This window comes from Nicotiana tabacum, chromosome 7 (assembly GCF_000715075.1).
Source record: "Nicotiana tabacum cultivar K326 chromosome 7, ASM71507v2, whole genome shotgun sequence".
Classification (NCBI taxonomy): Eukaryota; Viridiplantae; Streptophyta; class Magnoliopsida; order Solanales; family Solanaceae; genus Nicotiana; species Nicotiana tabacum.
Window position 1 is genome coordinate 63,141,296 of NC_134086.1, and position 16,653 is coordinate 63,157,948.

At 27.4% G+C, this 16,653-nt stretch overlaps 2 protein-coding genes across 2 annotated transcripts; one reads left to right on the forward strand and one right to left on the reverse strand.

Moving 5' to 3' along the window:
• Positions 1 to 655: 655 nt before the first annotated feature.
• Positions 656 to 3,509, forward strand: LOC142162116 (uncharacterized). Its single transcript, XM_075218427.1, has 2 exons — positions 656 to 1,524; positions 3,506 to 3,509. The coding sequence occupies exons 1-2, from the start codon at positions 656 to 658 to the stop codon at positions 3,507 to 3,509; spliced, it is 873 nt and encodes a 290-aa protein (XP_075074528.1).
• A 1,017-nt stretch (positions 3,510 to 4,526) lies between these two features.
• On the reverse strand, positions 4,527 to 5,937 carry LOC142162117 (uncharacterized). Its single transcript, XM_075218428.1, has 2 exons — positions 5,069 to 5,937; positions 4,527 to 4,533 (listed from the first exon to the last, which is right to left on the reverse strand). The coding sequence occupies exons 1-2, from the start codon at positions 5,935 to 5,937 to the stop codon at positions 4,527 to 4,529; spliced, it is 876 nt and encodes a 291-aa protein (XP_075074529.1).
• Positions 5,938 to 16,653: the final 10,716 nt, after the last annotated feature.

Genomic DNA, 16,653 nt, shown 5'->3' on the forward strand with positions numbered 1-16,653 from the left:
AAGTTACAATCATTTTTAGGATTGGTTAACCAAGTAAGAGAATATATTCCTAAATTAGCAGAAAACTTAAAACCATTACAGAAAAAATTAAAAAAGGACATAGAATATCATTTTGACGAAAAAGATAAAATACATATACAGAAGATAAAAAATATGTGTAAAAAATTACCAAAACTATATTTTCCAGATGAAAAGAAACAATTTACATATATTGTAGAAACTGATTCTAGTGATCACAGCGACGGAGGAGTTCTAAAATATAAATATGATAATGAAAAAATTGAACACCATTGTAGATATTATTCCGGATCATACACGGAACCACAATTAAAATGGGAAATAAATAGGAAAGAACTATTTGGATTATATAAATGTTTGTTAGCATTTGAGCCATATATTGTTTATAACAAATTTATAGTAAGAACAGATTATACACAAGTAAAATGGTGGATAACTCGGAAAGTACAGGATTCAGTAACTACAAAGGAAATAAGGAGACTTGTATTAAATATACAAAATTTTACATTTACAATTGAAGTAATATGAACTGACAAGAATGTTATTGCAGACTACCTATCAAGACAAAGGTACCCAAACAGATGAAAGCCAAGAATCAAAAGACATATTTATATTCCTTACTACTCTATCCTTACAGATGGAGAGTATGGGAAAAAGATTACAACAGCTAGAAAGTCAGCAGCATGACTATAAAAATGCGGAGCTAAGTCGATCGGAAGACTCTAAACTTCCAGAGGTAGAAGGAGACGTTGGGAAACTCCAAAAAACCCATAACACAGTTGCTTTATATACAGCTGCAGGTACAAGCAAACAAGTTAGCAAAAAGGCATATAACAATGTAAACCTAAATACCGTATTTGATAAGCCATTTACATCAAAAAAGCCAAGAGAAGCAATAGTTATAGCCCCACAAACTTCAACCTATGCTAATAGCCTACACCACAACAAAAAGGTATATAACCATATTACTCAAACATATAATGAGAATATATATAAAATCCAGACATTTCTGAACCTAAACCCTAGATCAACAACTACGACAGATCCAACACAAGATTATGTAACCCAAAAACTACATGGATATAATAGGCTTATAGCCCAGCCAAAAACAAAAGCAAACCTAGTAAAAACATGTTACAACTACGGACTACTTAGCACAGTATATACCCATGACAGAGAAGAAATAATTGGAATACCAGAGCTATACAAAGCATTTGTCACCTTCAAGAGAATTACAAAAGGCAACCTATTCTTCATCAAATTCTATACAGCACCAGCGGAAATACTATATGATGAAATAAAATCCATAATACAGGTGATAAAGATAGGACTAACACGAGATATGATAATACCAGAAGAGATAGAGAAACAACCCGAGATACAGAAAATGGAGATACCAAGTTTCTATGCTAATAAAAGAATAATTGGTATAGCAACTATTATTCAAGAACTAGCTAACAATTATCTACAAGGAAATGCTATCTGGAGCTACTATTCCAGAGACCAGTTGATGATATATGCCAACTCGAAGGAACTACGACAAGGAGATATGGATGAAGTCCAGAAATGGATTTTATCATTATTAAAACCAGAAATGCAACCAACTACCAGAGCATTGAAAAAAGAATTTATTTCAAACGAGTTATTAACAAGATACTGCAAACTAGTAGGACACAAATATCCAGACCACATATGTTCAAAGTGCAACGGAGATGATAACTATGTACCAGAAGTCCAACTAGAATGAAGGTATCAACAAGAAGACAAAAGAAGAAGACAGCTACTGGAAACATATAATGTAAAGTAAATAGTACTAGTCGCATTCATGAACAGTAAAGGTCGTTCATGAATAGTAAGAATCATAAAGTAAATAGTATATGTCATAATCATGAACAGTAAAGGTCGTTCATGAATAGTAAGAGTCATGTAAAAAAGTCGTAAAGTAAATAGTATATGTCATAATCATGAACAGTAAAGGTCGTTCATGAATAGTAGGAGTCATTTGTAAACAGTAGGAGTCGTTTTAATTTTCTTTATATAGAATGTAAATCCGAGGAAGGAAGGATATCCTCAGACATCCTCATCCTCACTCTCTCTCTTATCTTCTCTCAATAAAATATCTAATTATATACAAACTTCTGAAAGCTATGGAGCATTCAAACGAGTTACAAAACCAGGTAAGTTTATTCATAATCATGTTTAACTAAACTCATATATTCCTTATAATCTCTTGAATATCATAATTGTTTATCATGTTATAGTACTGTTATAAAGAACATCTTGAGAAAGTTTGCCTGTCTAATAATGCTGAGAGTAGTTAAGCCCAGACTATGCCATCCTAAAGTGGAAACCAGTAGGCAAGGAAGCCGTTTAGGGGAGTACACAGAGTTGAGGCGCTGTTAGGGAAAATGATTGAAGCATGAAAAACATGGTAGTGACCAGAAAAGATTGTTCAGTATAACTTATTAAAATATGATAAACTCTATGATAAACAAAGAGGTTAGAGGGAATATGTTTAGTAAACACATGATAAGGATAAATAATAAATCTAAATGAACAACCACACGTATTTATTAGAAGAAGATATTGACTACAAAATAATTATGTTATATATCTTTAAGAGACTTAATAACGATGTTAAAAGAAAAATTTACGATATTTTAATTACTTTTGAAATAATATATGTAATGGAACAAGCATTTACGGAACTAATTGTATCACATGAAATAGATATATTAGATCTATATGAACTAGATTTATATTCAGACTAATGATCACATATCAAGTTAATAAAATATGTTTATAAATGAAACATAACACTTTTCATTATATAAGATTCTATAATACCCAGAAATGGAAACTTCTTAAAAACCTCAGTAACATAAATAGAAAAATAGATTGTGTTAAATACAATATTAAAACCTGCAAAGATATTATTAAATATAATAAATTACGTAATAAAGCTTTATTAACTATAGAAAATGAAATTGAATTTTATGAAGATAAACTTGAAAGTTATCAACACAGAAAAGAAATAACACTGAGAAAAATAGAAACCATGGATATATGTATCAACAGGTATACATCTCAGTATTAATATGAACAAATCAAAAATTGATAGTTACAAATATTTTAAGTACTGGTTAGAAAATCTAAAACATATAAATATGTCAAAAATAATATTAGAAACAAATATAGAAGAATATCAAAAAACTAAAGATATTAAATACTTAGAATACACACTTGAAAATATAAAAGAAATTTTAGGGTTAATTTCGTTAGCTGCAGATAATCATGAAAAAGCATTTAATTCCACAATTACATAAACTAGATCCTATGAAAAATAAGATGAACTCAAGCAAACCCCCCCAAAATGGTATCGATTAAGATTTTGGGGGGGGGGGGGGTTGTTTGAGTTCATCTTATTTTTCATAGGATCTATTTTATGTAGTTGTGGAATTTAATGCTTTTTCATGATTATCTGCAGCTAACGAAATTAACCCTAAAATTTCTTTTATATTTTCAAGTGTGTATTCTAAGTATTTAATATCTTTAGTTTTTTGATATTCTTTTATATTTTTTTCTAATATTATTTTTGACATATTTATATGTTTTAGATTTTCTAACCAGTACTTAAAATATTTGTAACTATCAATTTTTGATTTGTTCATATTAATACTGAGATGTTATATAAAGTTTCCATTTCTGGGTATTATAGAATCTTATATAATGAAAAGTGTTATGTTTCATTTATAAACAGATTTTATTAACTTGATATGTGATCATTAGTCTGAATATAAATCTAGTTCATATAGATCTAATATATCTATTTCATGTGATACAATTAGTTCCGTAAATGCTTGTTCCATTACATATATTATTTCAAAAGTAATTAAAATATCGTAAATTTTTCTTTTAACATCGTTATTAAGTCTCTTAAAGATATATAACATAAGTATTTTGTAGTCAATATCTTCTTCTAATAAATACGTGTGGTTGTTCATTTAGATTTATTATTTATCCTTATCATGTGTTTACTAAACATATTCCCTCTAACCTCTTTGTTTATCATAGAGTTTATCATATTTTAATAAGTTATACTGAACAATCTTTTCTGGTCACTACCATGTTTTTCATGCTTCAATCATTTTCCCTAACAGCGCCTCAACTCTGTGTACTCCCCTAAACGGCTTCCTTGCCTACTGGTTTCCACTTTAGGATGGCATAGTCTGGGCTTAACTACTCTCAGCATTATTAGACAGGCAAACTTTCTCAAGATGTTCTTTATAACAGTACTATAACATGATAAACAATTATGATATTCAAGAGATTATAAGGAATATATGAGTTTAGTTAAACATGATTATGAATAAACTTACCTGGTTTTGTAACTCGTTTGAATGCTCCATAGCTTTCAGAAGTTTGTATATAATTAGATATTTTATTGAGAGAAGATAAGAGAGAGAGTGAGGATGAGGATGTCTGAGGATATCCTTCCTTCCTCGGATTTACATTCTATATAAAGAAAATTAAAACGACTCCTACTGTTTACAAATGACTCCTACTATTCATGAACGACCTTTACTGTTCATGATTATGACATATACTATTTACTTTACGACTTTTTTACATGACTCTTACTATTCATGAACGACCTTTACTGTTCATGATTATGACATATACTATTTACTTTATGATTCTTACTATTCATGAACGACCTTTACTGTTCATGAATGCGACTAGTACTATTTACTTTACATTATATGTTTCCAGTAGCTGTCTTCTTCTTTTGTCTTCTTGTTGATACCTTCATTCTAGTTGGACTTCTGGTACATAGTTATCATCTCCGTTGCACTTTGAACATATGTGGTCTGGATATTTGTGTCCTACTAGTTTGCAGTATCTTGTTAATAACTCGTTTGAAATAAATTCTTTTTTCAATGCTCTGGTAGTTGGTTGCATTTCTGGTTTTAATAATGATAAAATCCATTTCTGGACTTCATCCATATCTCCTTGTCGTAGTTCCTTCGAGTTGGCATATATCATCAACTGGTCTCTGGAATAGTAGCTCCAGATAGCATTTCCTTGTAGATAATTGTTAGCTAGTTCTTGAATAATAGTTGCTATACCAATTATTCTTTTATTAGCATAGAAACTTGGTATCTCCATTTTCTGTATCTCGGGTTGTTTCTCTATCTCTTCTGGTATTATCATATCTCGTGTTAGTCCTATCTTTATCACCTGTATTATGGATTTTATTTCATCATATAGTATTTCCGCTGGTGCTGTATAGAATTTGATGAAGAATAGGTTGCCTTTTGTAATTCTCTTGAAGGTGACAAATGCTTTGTATAGCTCTGGTATTCCAATTATTTCTTCTCTGTCATGGGTATATACTGTGCTAAGTAGTCCGTAGTTGTAACATGTTTTTACTAGGTTTGCTTTTGTTTTTGGCTGGGCTATAAGCCTATTATATCCATGTAGTTTTTGGGTTACATAATCTTGTGTTGGATCTGTCGTAGTTGTTGATCTAGGGTTTAGGTTCAGAAATGTCTGGATTTTATATATATTCTCATTATATGTTTGAGTAATATGGTTATATACCTTTTTGTTGTGGTGTAGGCTATTAGCATAGGTTGAAGTTTGTGGGGCTATAACTATTGCTTCTCTTGGCTTTTTTGATGTAAATGGCTTATCAAATACGGTATTTAGGTTTACATTGTTATATGCCTTTTTGCTAACTTGTTTGCTTGTACCTGCAGCTGTATATAAAGCAACTGTGTTATGGGTTTTTTGGAGTTTCCCAACGTCTCCTTCTACCTCTGGAAGTTTAGAGTCTTCCGATCGACTTAGCTCCGCATTTTTATAGTCATGCTGCTGACTTTCTAGCTGTTGTAATCTTTTTCCCATACTCTCCATCTGTAAGGATAGAGTAGTAAGGAATGTAAATATGTCTTTTGATTCTTGGCTTTCATCTGTTTGGGTACCTTTGTCTTGATAGGTAGTCTGCAATAACATTCTTGTCAGTTCATATTACTTCAATTGTAAATGTAAAATTTTGTATATTTAATACAAGTCTCCTTATTTCCTTTGTAGTTACTGAATCCTGTACTTTCCGAGTTATCCACCATTTTACTTGTGTATAATCTGTTCTTACTATAAATTTGTTATAAACAATATATGGCTCAAATGCTAACAAACATTTATATAATCCAAATAGTTCTTTCCTATTTATTTCCCATTTTAATTGTGGTTCCGTGTATGATCCGGAATAATATCTACAATGGTGTTCAATTTTTTCATTATCATATTTATATTTTAGAACTCCTCCGTCGCTGTGATCACTAGAATCAGTTTCTACAATATATGTAAATTGTTTCTTTTCATCTGGAAAATATAGTTTTGGTAATTTTTTACACATATTTTTTATCTTCTGTATATGTATTTTATCTTTTTCGTCAAAATGATATTCTATGTCCTTTTTTAATTTTTTCTGTAATGGTTTTAAGTTTTCTGCTAATTTAGGAATATATTCTCTTACTTGGTTAACCAATCCTAAAAATGATTGTAACTTCTTTTTTGTATCAAGTGTTTCATTCAAGTTAATTATTTTTTGTACTACATGGGTTTGCATTTTTATCCCGTTTTTATCTATTTGTATACCTAAAAATTCTATTTGATTTTTCATTACTTCTGCTTTCTTTTTACTTAAACTTATTCCTGATATTTCTACAATGTGTATGAATTTTTCTAGTAGTATTATATGTTCGTTCTCTGTTCTAGAATATAGCAATATATCATCTATATATATTATACAATTTTTTAATTGGTTGAAGTAATTATCCATAAAATGTTGATACCTACCTGGTGCATTTTTATATCCAAAAGGTAATACGTTCCATTCGTAAAATCCTTGTGGTACTGTGAATGCTGTTAACTTTTTAGATTCATCTTCTAGTTTTAAATGGTAAAATCCCGATTTACAGTCAAACTTACTAAAATAGTTATATCCTTGTATTTGTCTGATTTTTAGTATTTTATTTGGTATCGGATAATTATATGTTTTTGTTTTTGCATTTAAGTTTCTATAATCTATAACCATACGGCTTTTTCCTCGTTTTTGCTCACTATGCTTATTTACTATAAATGTCGGGCTAGTATGTTTACTATTACTTTCTTGTATGTACTTATTGTCTAATAATTCCTTTATATGCATTTTAAATTCTGTTAAATCATTAAAATTGTATTTTAAAGGTTTTTGTGTTATTATGCTACTTTCATCTATTAGTTCAATCTTTATTTTTGTTTTATGTTTTTCCCATCCTCGGAGTGGATTATCATTATATAGTAATTCTAATTTATCTTGTAATGGTTTTATCTTATTTATTGAGAAAATGATTATCTCTATATTATGGTTACTTTGTATTACATTTTCTAATTTTTGGGTAATCTTTTCACTTTCTTTAATCCAGGGTGTTGTTTTTCTTACTTTATTATTTACTCTTTTTGCTCCTAATTTTTGTTTACACGGGGTAGTAAACCACCAATGTATTTTTGTTATAATATGTGGGTATAATTTATCTAAAAATGGCATTCCTAATAATATATCTTTATTTGTGAATTCGTAACTATATATTTCTTCTATGGTTAATATTTTATCCCATATTTGTATTTTTATATTTCTTGCTTTATATGTTATCATACTTCCTTCATTATTAAATCTTGTTACTACTATGGGGGTTTTTAGCTTTTCCCATTTACTTTCTAGTAAACAATTATGTCTACACATATTAGCTTCTGCTCATGTATCCACCATAGGTGTATAATATCTATTATAATATCCTTCTACTATTATTTTTGCAAGTATGTATATCTTTGGCATTATATCAAAGTTCTTTTTATTATTATTTTCTTATTTTCATAACTTATTGTTAATTGCCTATCTTCTAATTTATATGGTTTGACTTTTTCTAACCATTTTATCCCTAGTGTAATATTTTTATCTCCTTGATATATTTTAAAATTTATTAATATTGGTATTCCTCCAATAATTAATTCTTTTTCAGTTGTTTCTTCGTTTTTTCTTAACGCTTTCGGTAGTTCTGAATTTTGTTGTTCTATTGTTACTATCTCTTGTTCTGGTATTAGTTCTCTTATAACATAATTCTCTTCCTGCCCTGTATTTATTAGTATTAAATATTTTGTTTGGTCCATGATTCCTGTTATATAATAATGATGTGGGTTTATTTCTTCTATTTTTTGTTCTATTAATTTTTGTGGAGTGGTATAATTTATTCTTTTTGATGTACTTCTTGATGTACTTCTTGATGACATTTCTGGCATTTCATTATTTATTCGTTTTGATGTGCTTAATCTTTCTTTTACTATTTCTAAATCTTCATCCATGTCTATTTCTGTATAACTGTAATCATTGTTGTCTATAACTGATACTATTCTTTCGAATGGATTTTCTATTTTTATTTTATTTATTTTATTTTTAGCTGTTATCTTATGTTTTGTTGTTAAGACATATAGATTTTTACATCTTGCTGTGAATATTTTACTTCCTGGTGCTAATTCTATTCCAGACATTTTCCAGTATAATACTAATGATTTATCTATATTTTTATCATCTACTGCTACTGAATAGTTAGCACTTACTATAAATTTAAATTTTTGGTATATTAAGTTACCTCTTACAGCACTTATTATACTCTTTTCTATAGGTTGTACAATCCTATCATCTGCCAAGTATATTTCTATAGGGGTATCTATTCCTTCCCTAAAACATGCTTTTATTAGGATCTCCGTTCCTCCTAAGTGTACATATTTTATTGGATTTTTTGCTTTTATATCTTGTATTTCTTTATTTAGTAGTCTTTTATTTAAAATTGGTATTTGTGCTTTACCTTTGATGTATTTACAATCTATTATATGTTCTCTTTGGCTTACTACATAGTATTCTTCTTTTTGTCTTTTAAACCAATTCTTTATTGTTGGTACTTCTAATATTTTGTCTATACTTAGATCCAATTCTTTTCCTTTCAAATATATTAGCGTCAAATATTATTTTTTGTTCTGAAGATTGTTCATCTTGGTGTTCTTCTTGTTGTATAATTTGTATATCTTTTTCAGTCATAATTTTCTTCATCTGATTCTTCTATATCCTTGTTTATTTCATTTTCAGAGAACTCATTTTCTGATATCTCATATATGCTGTCTTCACTGCTTAATTCATAATCTACATATTCTATTTGTGTATATTTATCATTATCAATTAGTATTTCGGTAATTTGTTTCTTCTTTGGGTTTTTTGGTAATTTACAATCTTTGGCTAAGTGTCCTAGCTTTCCACAATTATAGCAAGTACACTCTGTTAGTTTTTTCTTTTTCCTATATGGTTTTTTATGTTTATAATTTTTTACATAATATCTTCTTCTTGGTTTCCTATATTTATATTTTGAATATTTTGATTTAAATTTCTTTTTCTTTCCTTCTTTTTTGTAATATTTATCTGTGCATCCAAATTGGGGTGCTATTCTACTTTTGCAACATGCCAAATTTTTTACTAATATTTTTTCCATTTTCATGTTTTCTTTATATTTTTCACATAATTCTATAAACCAGTTTTGTAGAAATTTTATCCTTGCTCCTAATGTATCTGCTAGTCCTGCTTCGTTCCAATTTTTTATTATTTTTGAGCTAAAGGGTTCTGGTAATTTTGTAAAATATAATTTTCTTATCTCTTTACTTTCATCTGGACTATATGTTCTTTTATAATAATAGTCTCTAAATGCACAAGTATATTCATCTATATAACACATATTACATATTGCTAATTTTGTCATTAAATTTCTATTTGTAATTTTTTCTTTATTTTGTTCTTCTACTTCTGTTGTCATACTACTAAATTCATTTCTTATTGCTATTTCATATTTATTTAATATATCTGTAACTGTTGTTGTAGTTGTACCGTCAAGTTTTTTATTACTCCTTAATGTGTCTAAGCTTTTACTTGATAAATTTTGTAACCATAATTTTACAGTTCCTATTAATGTTCTTTCTATATATCCTGGTGTTTCCGCTATTGTTATTTTATTATCTATTAGTTGTTTTGAGATATATCCTATCCATAATTGTATTGTTTATTTATATCTGCTACACAATCTAGATCTAAAAAATTATATTGTTCAGTTATCTGTCTTGGTGCCCATTTCTTATTTAACCTTTTATCCCATAATGTTTTGTTTCTATCATATGCATCATAACTTACTCTGTAATAGGTTGGGTTTAATTGTTTTGGATTTTTTATTCCTGATATGCTTGGTTTATCTTCGTTCATATCTCCTGTATTTATTTCTGGGTTTATTTTTATCTTTTCTGTTTTTTCTATAAGTTCTGTGTATGTTTCACTTGTTTCTGAATAGTTTTCTCCTAGTTCTGTGTCTTTATCACTTTGGTCATTTATTTCGTTTATACTTATTTTTGATGGACTCTCCTGTACTTCTTCTAACTGTAATTTGAATCTTTCTATCTCATTTGTTAGTTTTAGTTCTTCTTCTTCTTCTTCTTCTTCTTCTTCTTCTTCTTTACGTTTTTCCTTTTCTTTTAGTTTATTTGCATACATCTGTTTTAGCATCTCTAATTATTTTTCTAATTCTGTTATTTTAGTGTTTTTTACTTCCTCTATCTGTTGTATATTTTCTTTAGCTTGCTGTTGTATTTCTTTAATCTCTCGTTTTCTATCTATTTCTTCGTTTCTTTTGTTATTCTAACCATGGCGGTTAAACTATCCTCTAGTTTTACAGTTTCTTTTTCTAACATTAAGTTTAGGTTATTTCCTATTTTTTTATATCTTCTTCCTAAGTTGGAAAATATTATTGTTATTTTTAATCCTTCTGGATTCTCATATGTTTTCTCTTCTAATGCGAATTCTTCTTTATTCATCTTTTATCCTTTAGATAACAAACATATTTATATTCTGTTTTAGATATTATATCGATTAATTTGGACAGCCTAGCTTTGTTTATTTTTGTGATACTTAAGTATTCATATTCTATATATAGTTTCTTTAGTTTCTTCCTAATTTTCTGTGATTTCTTAGTTATTTTGATTGTTTCACTGTTTTGCGGGTTTGTACTATTAATGTCAGTGTTATTTTTCATGATTTGCTTCTTAATATAAATATTTATTTTTCATAGCTCTGATACCATTTTTGGGGGTGGGGGGTTGTTTGAGTTCATCTTATTGTAGTTGTGGAATTAAATGCTTTTTCATGATTATCTGCAGCTGACGAAATTAACCCTGAAATTTCTTATATATTTTCAAGTGTGTATTCTAAGTATTTATATCTTTAGTTTTTTGATATTCTTTTATATTTTTTTCTAATATTATTTTTGACATATTTATATGTTTTAGAATTTCTAACCAGTACTTAAAATATTTGTAACTATCAATTTTTGATTTGTTCATATTAATACTGAGATGTATACCTGTTGATACATATATCCATGGTTTCTATATTTCTCAGTGTTATTTCTTTTCTGTGTTGGTAACTTTCAAGTTTATCTTAATAAAATTCTATACAGCACCAGCGGAAATACTATATGATGAAAAATAAACATTTATATTAAAAGCAAATTATGAAAAATAACACTGACATTAATAGTACAAACCCGCAAAACAGTGAAACAATCAAAATAACTAAGAAATCACAGAAAATTAGGAAGAAACTAAAGAAACTATATATAGAATATGAATACTTAAGTATCACAAAAATAAACAAAGCTAGGCTGTCCAAATTAATCGATATAATATCTAAAACAGAATATAAATATGTTTGTTATCTAAAGGATAAAAGATGAATAAAGAAGAATTCGCATTAGAAGAGAAAACATATGAGAATCCAGAAGGATTAAAAATAACAATAATATTTTCCAACTTAGGAAGAAGATATAAAAAAATAGGAAATAACCTAAACTTAATGTTAGAAAAAGAAACTGTAAAACTAGAGGATAGTTTAACCGCCATGGTTAGAATAACAAAAGAAAACGAAAAAATAGATAAAAACGAGAGATTAAAGAAATACAACAGCAAGCTAAAGAAAAAATACAACAGATAGAGGAAGTAAAAAACACTAAAATAACATAATTAGAAAAAGAATTAGAGATGCTAAAACAGATGTATGCAAATAAACTAAAAGAAAAGGAAAAACGTAAAGAAGAAGAAGAAGAAGAACTAAAACTAACAAATGAGATAGAAAGATTTAAATTACAGTTAGAAGAAGTACAGGATAGTCCATCAAAAATAAGTATAAACGAAATAAATGACCAAAGTGATAAAGACACAGAACTAGGAGAAAACTATTCAGAAACAAGTGAAACATACACAGAACTTATAGAAAAAATAGAAAAGATAAAAATAAACCCAGAAATAAATACAGGAGATATGAACGAAGGTAAACCAAGCATATCAGGAATAAAAAATCCAAAACAATTAAACTCAACCTATTACAGAGTAAGTTATGATGCATATGACAGAAACAAAACATTATGGGATAAAAGGTTAAATAAGAAATGGGCACCAAGACAGATAACTGAACAATATAATTTTTTAGATCTAGATTGTGTAGCAGATATAAATAAAACAATACAATTATGGATAGGATATATCTCAAAACAACTAATAGATAATAAAATAACAATAGCGGAAACACCAAGATATATAGAAAGAACATTAATAGGAACTGTAAAATTATGGTTACAAAATTTATCAAGTGAAAGCTTAGACACATTAAGGAGTAATAAAAAACTTGACGGTACAACTACAACAACAGTTACAGATATATTAAATAAATATGAAATAGCAATAAGAAATGAATTTAGTAGTATGACAACAGAAGTAGAAGAACAAAATAAAGAAAAAATTACAAATAGAAATTTAATGACAAAATTAGCAATATGTAATATGTGTTATATAGATGAATATACTTGTGCATTTAGAGACTATTATTATAAAGGAACATATAGTCCAGATGAAAGTAAAGAGATAAGAAAATTATATTTTAAAAAATTACCAGAACCCTTTAGCTAAAAAATAATAAAAAATTGGAACGAAGCAGGACTAGCAGATACATTAGGAGCAAGGATAAAATTTCTACAAAACTGGTTTATAGAATTATGTGAAAAATATAAAGAAAACATGAAAATGGAAAAAATATTAGTAAAAAATTTGGCATGTTGCAAAAGTAGAATAGCACCCCAATTTGGATGCACAGATAAATATTACAAAAAAGAAGGAAAGAATAAGAAATTTAAATCAAAATATTCAAAATATAAATATAGGAAACCAAGAAGAAGATATTATGTAAAAAATTATAAACATAAAAAACCATATAGGAAAAAGAAAAAACTAACAGAATGTACTTGCTATAATTGTGGAAAGCTAGGACACTTAGCCAAAGATTGTAAATTACCAAAAAACCCAAAGAAGAAACAAATTACCGAAATACTAATTGATAATGATAAATATACACAAATAGAATATGTAGATTATGAATTAAGCAGTGAAGACAGCATATATGAGATATCAGAAAATGAGTTCTCTGAAAATGAAATAAACAAGGATATAGAAGAATCAGATGAAGAAAATTATGACTGAAAAAGATATACAAATTATACAACAAGAAGAACACCAAGATGAACAATCTTCAGAACAAAAAATAATATTTGACGCTAATATATTTGAAAGGAAAAGAATTGGATCTAAGTATAGACAAAATATTAGAAGTACCAACAATAAAGAATTGGTTTAAAAGACAAAAAGAAGAATACTATGTAGTAAGCCAAAGAGAACATATAATAGATTGTAAATACATCAAAGGTAAAGCACAAATACCAATTTTAAATAAAAGACTACTAAATAAAGAAATACAAGATATAAAAGCAAAAACTCCAATAAAATATGTACACTTAGGAGGAACGGAGATCCTAATAAAAGCATGTTTTAGGGAAGGAATAGATACCCCTATAGAAATATACTTGACAGATGATAGGATTGTACAACCTATAGAAAAGAGTATAATAAGTGCTGTAAGAGGTAACTTAATATACCAAAAATTTAAATTTATAGTAAGTGCTAACTATTCAGTAGCAGTAGATGATAAAAATATAGATAAATCATTAGTATTATACTGGAAAATGTCTGGAATAGAATTAGCACCAGGAAGTAAAATATTCACAGCAAGATGTAAAAATCTATATGTCTTAACAACAAAACATAAGATAACACCTAAAAATAAAATAAATAAAATAAAAATAGAAAATCCATTCGAAAGAATAGTATCAGTTATAGACAACAATGATTACAGTTATACAGAAATAGACATGGATGAAGATTTAGAAATAGTAAAAGAAAGATTAAGCACATCAAAACGAATAAATAATGAAATGCCAGAAACGTCAACAAGAAGTACATCAAGAAGTACATCAAAAAGAATAAATATACCACTCCACAAAAATTAATAGAACAAAAAATAGAAGAAATAAACCCACATCATTATTATATAACAAGAATAATGGACCAAAGAAAATATTTAATACTAATAAATACAGGGCAGGAAGAGAATTATGTTATAAGAGAAATAATACCAGAGCAAGAGATAGTAACAATAGAATAACAAAATTCAGAACTACCAAAAGCGTTAAGAAAAAACGAAGAAACAACTGAAAAAGAATTTATTATTGGAGGAATACCAATATTAATAAATTTTAAAATATATCAAGGAGATAAAAATATTACACTAGGGATAAAATGGTTAGAAAAAGTCAAACCATATAAATTAGAAGATAGGCAATTAACAATAAGTTATGAAAATAAGAAAATAATAATAAAAAGAACTTTGATATAATGCCAAAGATATACATACTTGCAAAAATAATAGTAGAAGGATATTATAATAGATATTATACACCTATGGTGGATACAGGAGCAGAAGCTAATATGTGTAGACATAATTGTTTACCAAAAAGTAAATGGGAAAAGCTAAAAACCCCCATAGTAGTAACAGGATTTAATAATGAAGGAAGTATGATAACATATAAAGCAAGAAATATAAAAATACAAATATGGGATAAAATATTAACCATAGAAGAAATATATAGTTACGAATTCACAAATAAAGATATATTATTAGGAATGTCATTTTTAGATAAATTATACCCACATATTATAACAAAAACACATTGGTGGTTTACTACCCCGTGTAAACAAAAATTAGGAGCAAAAAGAGTAAATAATAAAGTAAGAAAAACAACACCCTGGATTAAAGGAAGTGAAAAGATTACCCAAAAATTAGAAAATGTAATACAAAGTAACCATAATATAGAGATAATCATTTTCTCAATAAATAAGATAAAACCACTACAAGATAAACTAGAATTACTATATAATGATAATCCACTCCAAGGATGGGAAAAACATCAAACAAAAATAAAGATTGAACTAATAGATGAAAATAGCATAATAACACAAAAACCTTTAAAATACAATTTTAATGATTTAACAGAATTTAAAATGCATATAAAAGAATTATTAGATAATAACTACATACAAGAAAGTAATAGTAAACATACTAGCCCGGCATTTATAGTAAATAAGCATAGTGAACAAAAAAGAGGAAAAAGGCGTATGGTTATAGATTATAGAAATTTAAATGCAAAAACAAAAACATATAATTATCCGATACCAAATAAAATACTAAAAATTAGAAAAATACAAGGATATAACTATTTTAGTAAATTTGACTGTAAATCAGGATTTTACCATTTAAAACTAGAAGATGAATCTAAAAAGTTAACAACATTCACAGTACCACAAGGATTTTACGAATGGAACGTATTACCTTTTGGATATAAAAATGCACCAGGTAGGTATCAATATTTTATGGATAATTACTTCAACCAATTAGAAAATTGTATAATATATATAGATGATATATTGCTATATTCTAGAACAGAGAACGAACATATAAAACTACTAGAAAAATTCATACACATTGTAGAAATATCAGGAATAAGTTTAAGTAAAAAGAAAGCAGAAGTAATGAAAAATCAAATAGAATTTTAAGGTATACAAATAGATAAAAACGGAATAAAAATGCAAACCCATGCAGTACAAAAAATAATTAACTTGAATGAAACACTTGATACAAAAAAGAAGTTACAATCATTTTTAGGATTGGTTAACCAAGTAAGAGAATATATTCCTAAATTAGCAGAAAACTTAAAACCATTACAGAAAAAATTAAAAAAGGACATAGAATATCATTTTGACGAAAAAGATAAAATACATATACAGAAGATAAAAAATATGTGTAAAAAATTACCAAAACTATATTTTCCAGATGAAAAGAAACAATTTACATATATTGTAGAAACTGATTCTAGTGATCACAGCTACGGAGGAGTTCTAAAATATAAATATGATAATGAAAAAATTGAACACCATTGTAGATATTATTCCGGATCATACACGAAACCACAATTAAAATGGGAAATAAATAGGAAAGAACTATTTGGATTATATAAATGTTTGTTAGCATTTGAGTCATATATTGTTTATAACAAATTTATAGTA